The sequence below is a fragment of the Ananas comosus genome, linkage group 15 (genome assembly GCF_001540865.1).
Source record: "Ananas comosus cultivar F153 linkage group 15, ASM154086v1, whole genome shotgun sequence".
Lineage (NCBI taxonomy): Eukaryota > Viridiplantae > Streptophyta > Magnoliopsida > Poales > Bromeliaceae > Ananas > Ananas comosus.
In genome coordinates this window covers 2,527,766-2,539,088 of record NC_033635.1, presented here as the reverse complement: position 1 = coordinate 2,539,088, position 11,323 = coordinate 2,527,766, and the positions used below count along the sequence as shown (strand labels likewise).

The 11,323-nt window shown below is 32.6% G+C and overlaps 1 protein-coding gene across 2 annotated transcripts; it reads right to left on the bottom strand.

The window, feature by feature from the left end:
- Nucleotides 234–3,856, bottom strand: LOC109721819 (AP2-like ethylene-responsive transcription factor AIL1). 2 transcript variants are annotated; one of them, XM_020249613.1, is made up of 9 exons: nucleotides 3,356–3,856; nucleotides 2,076–2,733; nucleotides 1,872–1,954; nucleotides 1,733–1,741; nucleotides 1,565–1,653; nucleotides 1,398–1,471; nucleotides 1,268–1,318; nucleotides 1,094–1,170; nucleotides 234–887 (listed from the first exon to the last, which is right to left on the bottom strand). In XM_020249613.1, exons 1-9 carry the CDS (start codon nucleotides 3,594–3,596, stop codon nucleotides 409–411), a joined length of 1,761 nt encoding a protein of 586 aa, XP_020105202.1. In that variant the 5' UTR covers nucleotides 3,597–3,856; the 3' UTR covers nucleotides 234–408. The 2 variants fall into 2 exon arrangements, with proteins under 2 accessions (XP_020105202.1, XP_020105203.1); XM_020249614.1 differs by having other exon boundaries at nucleotides 3,377–3,856.

Below are 11,323 nucleotides of genomic sequence, written 5' to 3'. Positions count from 1 at the left end.
CAATAAGGCTAGATGTGGCATTAGTTCCTTCTGCGAGATCTCCTCCGCATCTTTTGATCTTTTCCGTGTCATGTCACGGTGATCTTTCGCTGCCACATGTAGCGATTAAATTAGGCGCCTTGAGGATGACATGTGGGCCCCACGTGTCAGCCTCACAAGACTCTTCATGCACGCGGAGGCAAAGATATTTACAGTCATTTCGGTACTATATTTTTTTTTTAACGCTCAAAAAGTGAAGTAAAGCATCGCTGAGAAGTCAATTTTCAGCTGCGAGTTTGAAACATTACATGTTGCGCGCACCAAAACTGTTTAGCACCTGCGAGGTACTAACTAACAAGGGCGCTGCATGAGTAACATTTACTAGGCCTTAATTAACGAAGCTAAACGTTTACATGCATACACCTATTCTCATTCATTCCACAGCGCAAACATCGGAAGATGCCGATGACGAGCCGTCATCGGAAGCCCCGCGGGGGCCGCAGCGGCCGCCATCCAGTTCAAACCTCCGACTTCACTCCCACCATTACGACTATTCTCCCCACCCTCGAATTTCACCGGACTCGCATTACAAAATGCGTTGGGGAGAGCCCCGTAGCCGCTATGATGCAGATCGGAAACCCTAGGGCTCCCGGACAAGTCATTCGTTGCCCCGCAGCCGCCGCCGACGGAGGCGGCTGTAGGGTTTGCGACGGCGAGAGGCTGTGGGCCACCGTTTGCGGAGTCGGAGGCGGTGGGCGAGCGCTTGGCGAGGTCGCCGCCGATGAGGCGGGTGCTCAAGCAAATGCGCTTCACGTCGTACTTGCTGATGTCGAAGTTGGTCACCGCGTTCACGCCCCGGAACTTGATGGCCGCGATGTCGTAGGCTTCGGCCGCCTCTTCCTGAGTGCCTGCAAATACCAGCAAGGTCCAGATTAAGGACCGGGCAAAAACTAAGGGGGCCCAACATGCAATGACTATATATACTCAAACATGCTTTACGACAAAGTTGCAAGTACAAGTGATTGGATCAAATATTCAGCAAGGAAATATGAGAACATGATTGTGTGAAAACTTCACAAGATATAAAATATATATATATATAGTGGCAACTCACTGAATGTCCCAAGGTATAAATCTTTGTTTCCTGCCACTCTTCCTATTCTAGCTTGCCATCTACCATGTTGGTGGTGCCTGTCACAAAACAAAAGAAAACATTGAGAGAGAGAGAGAGAGAGAGAGAGAGAGAATGAATTTATAATACAATGGCTCAGGGTTTAAGAAAAAAAACCTAGTAACTCCTCTGTACATAGATGCCCCTCTAGAGAATCCACTGCTCCTTCTAAACAATTACAATACCAAGAATAAATATGCATAGCATATATGCACAAGTAACATGTTGCAATATTGTGTTATCAAACCTTCTTAGGTGTGCTACAAACTCCTGCCTTGTCATATGCTTCATCTCTTCCAGCTCCTTCTCATAGGTACTTAGCTACAGAAAGTTTTTTTTTTTTTTTGGTTGAGAAGGTATATATGAAGGAACAAAGTAAATCAAATAACAAGTGGCCTTTTAGATTCAGCGTACTGAGAAATTAATGTGAGTTGTTGGACCCCAGTACTTCAGTGCAGCTAAATCATAAGCCCTCGCTGCTTTTCCCTCATTGTCATATCCCCCTATAAAGTTACTAATCAAATACATAGACTAGAGCAAATATGATATGCAAAAGCTTAAGCAAGATGAAATTTGATTTACCTAAATAAACTGTCCCCAAATTAAGCAACAATTGCCCCAGAAACAGATCATAACAAATTACAGTTAGTCCTCTTGATAAAACATTAAGCAATAAACATTGCAACAATAATAAAATCAATTATATATATATATATATTACCTTGCCTTCCTTTTCTGGTTTGCCCCTCCTTCCTGCAACTGTTATCCCACAAATGTGCTTCGTATCTACCTGTCCATCGATGCCTACAAATTAAACCCAGTTTAACATCATCAGCAGCGACAATTGCGGCGCTGAATAATTACTGAACATCCAATTTGAGGACTTCTGAATTAGAATTCACGAAGTTCGTATCGAAGAACCAACCGCGTGACGCCTCGATACTGAGAAGTTCTCTGCCCAAATGTCTCAATTGACTTCCTGGGAACCTGCTCTCGGGCCGAGCACTTTGCGGCCGAGCTCTTCGGGTCATCGTCGGCGCACATGATCGCACCCGGCACGAAATGCGAGCCGGGGCTCATCGAGAGGGTCAGCGACCGAACGTTGGCTTCTCCTGCCTCGACGATTTGCTTCTCCGGCAAGTACGGGTTTTGCCGGAGCCACGACTTGATCCCCGATATCGAGGTCGACGAGCCGTCGGCGCCCACACTGTACACAGAACCAGCTGGGCTTGGGTTCGTGCTAGGGTTTGGGTACAAGTTAGGGGTGGGCACGAGGAATTGAGGATTGAGGTTCGGGTGATTGTGAAAGGATTGCATGAATTGGAATGCACTTTGCGCATCTTCCTGATCTGCGTCTCCCTCTTGGGGACTAAAAGAGGGGGGCATGTTGACATTAATGTTGAGGCCACCATGGCCATTGTAGTACATGTCATGGAGATTGGTGATGGGCTCATGGTGGTGGCCTTGGTGATCTTCATTGGCTGTTTCAATATAACTTCCTAAAAAGTCCTCAAGCTTTGGCCCTTTTGATTCTTCATTTGAGGTGATAGATTGAGTAGACATAGCACTTCCATATTTCCAATCTGTGTAATTAAAATGAGAAAGGAATTTATTTATTTATTTTATTTTCCTTAACATTTCATAGTAGTGAGAGATATGCTGCAGTATCGTCTTCTTTACTAATAAACTTTAGAATAACTAGATTAGATGAAGTACAAATGAATAAAGAGAACATGATAAAAAAAAAGGGCGATTTTGAGCAAAAGTGCACGGCAACTTTACTGCAAACAGAAATGGAAAATATATGTACTTAAGTTTCAACGAGTTAACAATTAAAGCAAAAGTACTATTAGATTCATTCCAACACACTATTTGATCTCCAAATGTGTTCATGAGAAATATATATTTGCAAAATTCTCAAACAATAATAAGCATCACGTACCATTAATTAACAACAGGAGTATTAGAACTAGGTACATAAACTATGAAACAAAACTCGTCACACACACACACACACATGCATATATGTATTTTAAAAGAATATATATACTTTCAAATCAAATTGAATTCACAACATCTTGCAAAAGTTTCATCTTATAATAAGGAGAAAAATATAATCTTTTATGTCACAAAAGGAGATGAAAATACTAAAACAACAACAACAACAACAACAACAAAAAGGGGAGCCATCAATTTTTCCAATACCAGTAGATGGCCTAAAAGCACCTTGTTCCATGAAGCAAATGGATTCACGAGAGCGCAAGGGCATAGCATGCAGAGGGGGCGAAGCAAAACCCACATCCCCACCCCCACCACCATTAACACCACCACCACCACCACCACCACCACCACCCTCTCCTCCATTGCTCAGAGGTTCCTCGCAGTAAGATGAGCTCTCTCCTTTTGTAGAGGAGAGGGAGAAGCCGAGCCAAGTGCTCATATCCATCGCATGGAATAGCGTGGAGAGAGGGCTTTGAGATCAGCAACCAACCCAGAAACCAAGGAAATGAAACCAAGGAAATGAAAAGAATCTGATGAGATGAGGAATTAAACCCAGCTGGGAGAGTTATTAGTATACTGGGAACTTGGGTCTCTCTCTCTCTCTCTCTCTCTCTCTCTCTTAGATCTATATGCTCAAAACCCAAAGCTCCTAGGCTTTGTTTCCTTGAAACCCTTCACAACCCCAAGAACGAGGTGGGAGGAGGGATTAAGACCATGTTGTGTGTGTCGTGGGCTTTGCGCATCCTCCTCCGAAGCATTTATATATTGGCGGAATGATTGTTATTATTATTATTATATTATAAACAAATGACAAAAAGTAATGCTGCTACAGTGCTTTTCCTTTCTCCTTTTCGCTGGGATTGCCTTAATCTTTAAAAAGAAAATAGAAAAACTTCAAAAAAAACTCCGTTGTGGTTTCAATTTTTTACACTTTAGTATCATGTGATTTAAAATATATCAAATTAGTACCCCGTGATTTCTCACTTTATCACTTTAGTATCCTGTAATTTAAAGTGTATCAAGTTAGTACCTGTGGTTTTGCACTTTATCACTTTAGTACCCTGTGTTTTTTATTTTGTATCAAGTTAGTGTCCTGTGATTTTTTAAATCACAGGGTACTAAAGTGATACAATGTGAAACCACAAGGTACTAAAGTGATAAAGTGCAAAACTACAGGGTACTAATTTGATACACTTTAAACCACAGGGTACTAAAGTGATAAAGTAAAAAACCACGGGATACTAACTTGATATACTTTAAACCATAGGGTACTAAAGTGATAAAGTGTGAACCATAGGGGGGTTTTTGAAGTTTTCTCAAAAAAAAAAAACATGAAAAGAAATTTCGAAAAAAAAAAATAATCTTTTTCCCAAATTTCACCGTTTGGTTTCCAAGAAAAAAAATCATTACTAAAAATTTCTTTCCATACTTTCTAAAAATTAATATTATTTTTTTGAAAAGAAAAAATAAAAAAAAGAAAGTTTTTTATATTTTTTTGAAAAATAAACTGATGAAAAAAATTTAAAAAAAATTATGCATTTTCGAGAAACCAAATAGACTTTTATAAAAAAAAAACTTTGAGTTTTAAAATATTACACATTATCAAATAAAATAATTAAACATGTACGAATGTTTCGCACTAAATATATATAAAAGTTAATTAATAAATTTTATATTGCTTTTGTCAATACAGGAATAACTTATAACAATGACATTGCGAAAACCACAATACACTCTCGAAGTTTGTCTTTTACCGATGGAAATAATTATATAACGATTGATAAATAAGAGTTGCAGTTAGATAGTTACGAGAGATAATATACATAATATTTAATTAGTACTTTTCGAGTTATATGTTTTTTCACTGTGATGTAATTTATCTCGATCGCAAGTAAAATTATTACCTTAGCCTCCGTTTGGTTCGGGGTTAAGAAAAAAATAGCTATTCCAGAGATAGAGTTAAGTTCAGGGTTAAAGTAGGGTTAAAGTTTTTTTGTGTTTGATTGGGGGTTGGAGTTAGTCTAGAATAATGAAAAATAGTGTTTGGTTGGAGTAGGTGGGATAAGAAGATAATGATTGATAAAGAAGGATAATAATTGGTTGGAGTAGGTGTGATAAGAAAGATAGTGGGTTATTATGAATAGAAAATAGTGTTTGGTTGGAGTTTGGTGGGGTTAGGTGGAGTTAGCTAACCCGGGATAATTTATTTGAGATGGGGTTAGCTAACTCCACCCATTTTTTGAAATCTTTGGGAATAAAATGGGGGTTAAGGGGTTATTCCACCCCTTAACCCCCAACCAAATAAGGGCTTAACGAACGATGACAGTAAGCTACGTACATTTTCTCAATTTTACCTGTAAACTCGTTCACGTTACAATTACAGAAAAAAAAATTTGTTAAAATATTACAAATTAAGTTGTGATTAATTAAATAATATATTCAAAATATTCAAGCAAGCATATATATACCACCAAGCTGTGGATTATTTAAATTATCTCTCTCCGCTGCAGCAATACATTTCTTAATCCCGTTTACAAGCTGCACCGAAATATTGTTTCGGGACAAAAAAGAAAAAAAAATCTACATATACCTTCTCAAATTAAGTATTGTTATTAAAATATAAACATAATATGGTGTAAATTTGACATCATTTTTTTTTATCCCGGTAATATTTTCAGTATTTTCTGTCAAAGGTATACAACAAAATGTAACACTTAAACTAAATTTCTAATTTCTACTCAGTTAAATTTTTTAAAACCAAACACTTCTTATGGACTCCATAGTATATAAATTAAAAAAATACTGTTTGTACGTTTCATATAAGATATACTTCTTACACTCTTGAGATTCAAGTGTTTAAACAATTCTAATAGATTTTTAGTGAAAAAAAACAAGTTATGTAAAGTTTAGAATTTAAGTTTTACCCCTNCTTTTATAAATATAGAGTGCTTTATTCGTATAAATTATTTTTAATGATAGAGTTTCTAAATCGACGATCCACTCCGTTAAATATAATTTAAAGTATTTAAAAATTTTAAAAAATTAACGGACATAAAATGAACGGTCAAAATCGAACGACATTCTAAAAAGAATGATCTGAATCTTCAATTTAAGACCGGAGTTATTAATTTTTATTTGGGTAGTGAATAGAATTTTTTATCAAAAATTCAAGNTATCAAGTTAGTATCCTGTGATTTTTTAAATCACAGGGTACTAAAGTGATAAAATGTGAAACCACAAGGTACTAAAGTGATAAAATACAAAACCACAGGGTACTAACTTGATGCACTTTAAATCACAGGATACTAAAGTGATAAAGTGAGAAACCACATGATACTAACTTGATACATTTTAAACCACAATACTAAAGTGATAAACTGTGAAACTATAGGGGGATTTTTGAAGTTTTTCCAAAAAAAAACATGAAAAGAAATTTCGAAAAAAAAAAGAATCTTTTTCCCAAATTTCACCGTTTGGTTTCCAAGAAGAAAAATCATTACTAAAAATTTCTTTCCATACTTTCTAAAAATTAATATTATTTTTTTGAAAAGAAAAAAAAAGTTTTTTATTTTTTTTTGAAAAATAAACTGATGAAAAAAATTTAAAAAAAAATTATGCATTTTCGAGAAACCAAATAGACTTTTATAAAAAAAAAAACTTTGAGTTTTAAAATATTACACATTATCAAATAAAATAATTAAACATGTACGAATGTTTTGCACTAAATATATATAAAAGTTAATTAATAAATTTTATATTGCTTTTGTCAATGCAGGAATAACTTATAACAATGACATTGCGAAAACTACAATACAATACTCTCCAAGTTTGTCTTTTACCGACGAAAAATATTATATAACGATTGATAAATAAGAGTTGCAGTTAGATAGTTACCAGAGATAATATATATAATATTTAATTAGTACTTTTCGAGTTATATATTTTTTTCACTGTGATATAATTTATCTTGCAAGTAAAATTATTACCTTAACGAACGACGATAGTAAGCTACGTACATTTTCTCAATTTTACCTGTAAACTCGTTCACGTTACAATTACAGAAAAAAAAAATTGTTAAAATATACAAATTAAGTTGTGATTAATTAAATAATATATTCAAAATATTCAAGCAAGCATATATATACCACCAAGCATATATATACCACCAAGCTGTGGATTATTTAAATTATCTCTCTCTGCTGCAGCAATACATTTCTTAATCCCGTTTACAAGCTGCACCGAAATATTGTTTCGGGACCAAAAAGGAAAAAAAAAATCTACATATACCTTCTCAAATTAAGTATTGTTATTAAAATATAAACATAATATGGTGTAAATTTGACATCATTTTTTTTTATCCCGGTAATATTTTCAGTATTTTCTGTCAAAGGTATAAAACAAAATGTAACACTTAAACTAAATTTCTAAATTCTACTAAGTTAAATTTTTTAAAACCAAACACTTCTTATGGACTCCACAGTATATAAATTAAAAAAATACTGTTTGTACGTTTCATATATGATATACATCTTACACTCTTGAGATTCAAGTGTTTAAACAATTCTAATAGATTTTTAGTGAAAAAAATTAAGTTATGTAAAGTTTAGAATTTAAGTTTTACCCCTATCAAATCGCGCGCATGACTCAATATATATATATATATATATATATAAAATTCAGCTACTATACTTTTATAAATATATGGTGCTTTATTCGTATAAATTATTTTTGATGATAGAGTTTCTAAATCGACGATCCACTCCGTTAAATATAATATAGAGTATTTAAAAATTTTAAAAAATTAACGAACATAAAATAAACGGTCAAAATCGAACGACATTCTAAAAAAAATGATCGAAACCTTCAATTTAAGACCGGAATTATTAATTTTTATTTGGCTAGTGAATAGAATTTTCTATAAAAAATTCAAGCTATTCTAATTCTTTTACACCGTTAAGCTAGCTAATATTTTATACCGGCAGTTAAAAGTTGTCAATTTTGTGATCTTTTTTATCATAAGATAATGATGTCAAAAAATTATAAAATTTAATTTTTAAAAATTTTAAATATTATAAATAATATTTAACGGTATGAATCGTCGATTCGAAAGTTCTATCATTGACCGTTGCCAAACTTTATATTATATTTATATATATATATATATATAGAGAGAGAGAGAGAGAGAGAGAGAGAGAGAGAGAGAGGATGCAACTTGACACTTATAAATCTTTTATGGTCTGTATTAATTTACTTGTCTTGTCAAATTTTTTATCTTTTATTAATATTTTTAAAAATATATTAAATATGGAATTAAGAGCGTAAAATATACGTCCTATGTTTAGTATTTAGGGTGTATACAGTATATATCGTATTCTTNCTAACTTTCTAACCACCCATCAAGTTTGATGGGTGGTTAGAATGAGAGAGGGAGGAGATATTGGAGAGAAATTTAAAGAGAACAGAAATTGAAACACCCAGTTTCTCTCCAATATCTCCTCCCTCTTTTATTCTAATCACCCATTAAACTTGATGGGTGGTTAGAAAGTTAGGAGCACAAGGACTGCTGTGCTCCTAATAGCACAGTAGCCCTGCTATATATATATATATATATATATATAAAAGATGTAACTTGACACTTATAAATCTTTTATGGTCTGTATAAATTTACTTGTCTTGTCAAAATTTTTTTCTTTTATTAATATTTTAAAAAATATATTAAATAGGGAATTAAAAGCGTAAAATATACGTCCTATGTTTAGTATTTAGGGTGTATACAGTATATATCGTATTCTTTTATGCACGTATTGGGAGGGACATGGTGTGTGTTACATAACTTTTGGCTCTTGCCGTTCTCGGATTTCGTTCCTGAGCCGCATCTCGGGTGTACGTCGCCCATTAACCCAAAAGCTAAATTTCGATAATAGTGACTCAAAAAATAATAACTGAATAAGTAACCCAAATATTTTTAATCTCCCATATTTTACATTATTATTAGTTATGTATTAATATTAACACTGTTGGTTTTAGTTTCTGTTTAAAGGTTTTAATTAATTAGGGACTGGGGCAAAATTTACTAACTAACCTTCCCTTGATTTTCATAAATTACAATATACAATCAACTTTACTTTCAACTTTAAAATTTCTAGACAAAGTCCTCGATCAAATAATCCTTTGTTTATTTTTGAAAATCTTAGCAACATTTGGGTAAGATATTATTTAATCGACAAACCATGAGATTGGATACTTAAATTTTCATTTATGCATAATTTTGCAGCTTCTGTGTTTAATTTTGAAACAAATTATCATTCACCACGCGCGAGTGAGAAAAGCAAATTTGAATCACACTTGACTAAGCCTATTTTATCACCATATCGAACGACAAATTCTTCGATTAGCTGTTGCATCACATTTATATTTAGCAAAATGTTTAAATGAACGAGAATTGGATGTTTAAAATTGTGTTAAGTAAGGGTGACACAAGTTATTAATTAATTTAAATTTCATTACCAAATCAAACTAACTTATTTTTGATTAAATAATTATTTAAGATATTTATAAAAATTAATCAAGCTGAGTAGATTACCCATGCAAACATTTAAACTAAAAAAAGTAATTGAATGTTGATAACGATTCCACATTCAATCAAATAAACCGATATTCTCTCAATTATTTGAAAAATAATATTAAGTCTAAAACTAAAATTCTCTGGTACAAAAATGGTGGCCTCGTTGCTTGCAAAAGTTTTGTCATTTTCTACAAATTACTATATCTTTTTTACACCAAAAAAAGAGAAAAAAAAAAACTTCTCTAACATATCTAGTGGATACAAAGGTGCACCATTCGCTACTGTTGTGTCAAATTCTCCTGGCACGCACCTGGTTTTGTTTTTATTTCCTTTGTCACAATTGTGTTGTATTTTAAAAATTATTATAACTATTTCTATATTTGTATAAATGCGAAACTATTCTTTAATATCTTCTCATTACAAAAAATGTAATTTTACATCAATTATATTTAAAATATTATAATTACTATAAAGATTTTTTTTGATAAAATCATCTCTCTCTCTCTCTCTCTCAACTGTAAAATATAGAATTTACAATATCCAATCAAATACTCGTTCACTATATAAAAGTAATATTAATTAATCAAAAAAATGTTTTAAGATATATTATTATATTATTTCGCATTGAATTTTTTCACTATTTTATGTGACATAATTACTTTGGAATACTTTTTCTATATTACAATTGACCCAAAAATAATGTTTTTTTTTTTTTGCCCTCTACTGGTTGGCGTGAGCATCAATCGTATTGGTTCGTTTTTTATAATTTTTAAAAATCTGAACCAAAATTTTTACAATTTTTAAAAATCTGAATCAAATCCTATTAGAGACATGAATCGAACTAAACCGATATGTCTGAGCCGAAATAATTTGACCAGTTCAATTCTGTTTATTTAGTTTGAGTGAAATATCTTTACTAGTTTTAAATTTGTTTTAAAAACTACTAAAATAAGATGTAATCATAAGTAATTAACACACAAACACACTAAAAACACGCACACAAACAAAAAAAAAAAAAAAAAAAGAGGAGAGAGAAAGGGGAGAGGATAGAGAAACGCTGGGCAGTGATTTCCCTCGGGACATGTGCCATCTCCCTCTGACCTTTTCTGCGGATATTATTGCGTGGACCATGGTCTATAGTCCCAGTTTCAAAGAACTTAATTAGCCTTTACTAGTGGATTTTCTTTTTTCATTTTTTTTTTTGAAGGTAAGAACTCGTAGATAAGATCTTCAAAGATCAATGCGTTTACCATTATAAATATTTTATAAATCTATATACTTCTCATATAATAATCAATAATAGCTTCTTTTTTTTTTTCTAATTGGTGATCATCCTTAAATCTATATGTTAGTTTCTTTTGTTTAAGTTTTATTTTATATAATTTGACAATGTGATATGTTTACTAGAATTTATATATCTATCTAATTTGAAAGGAAAAGAAAAATCTACCCGATGTAGCAATTTCTCTAATTACAATCTCACATATAATTATTTTTTAAAATAATTTTTTACTTATTATTTTTTACTTTAAAAAGCGAATCAACTCCTCAAACTCACATCGGTTACTGCAAATCTCTCATTAATATTGACTGAAAATTTATTCAAC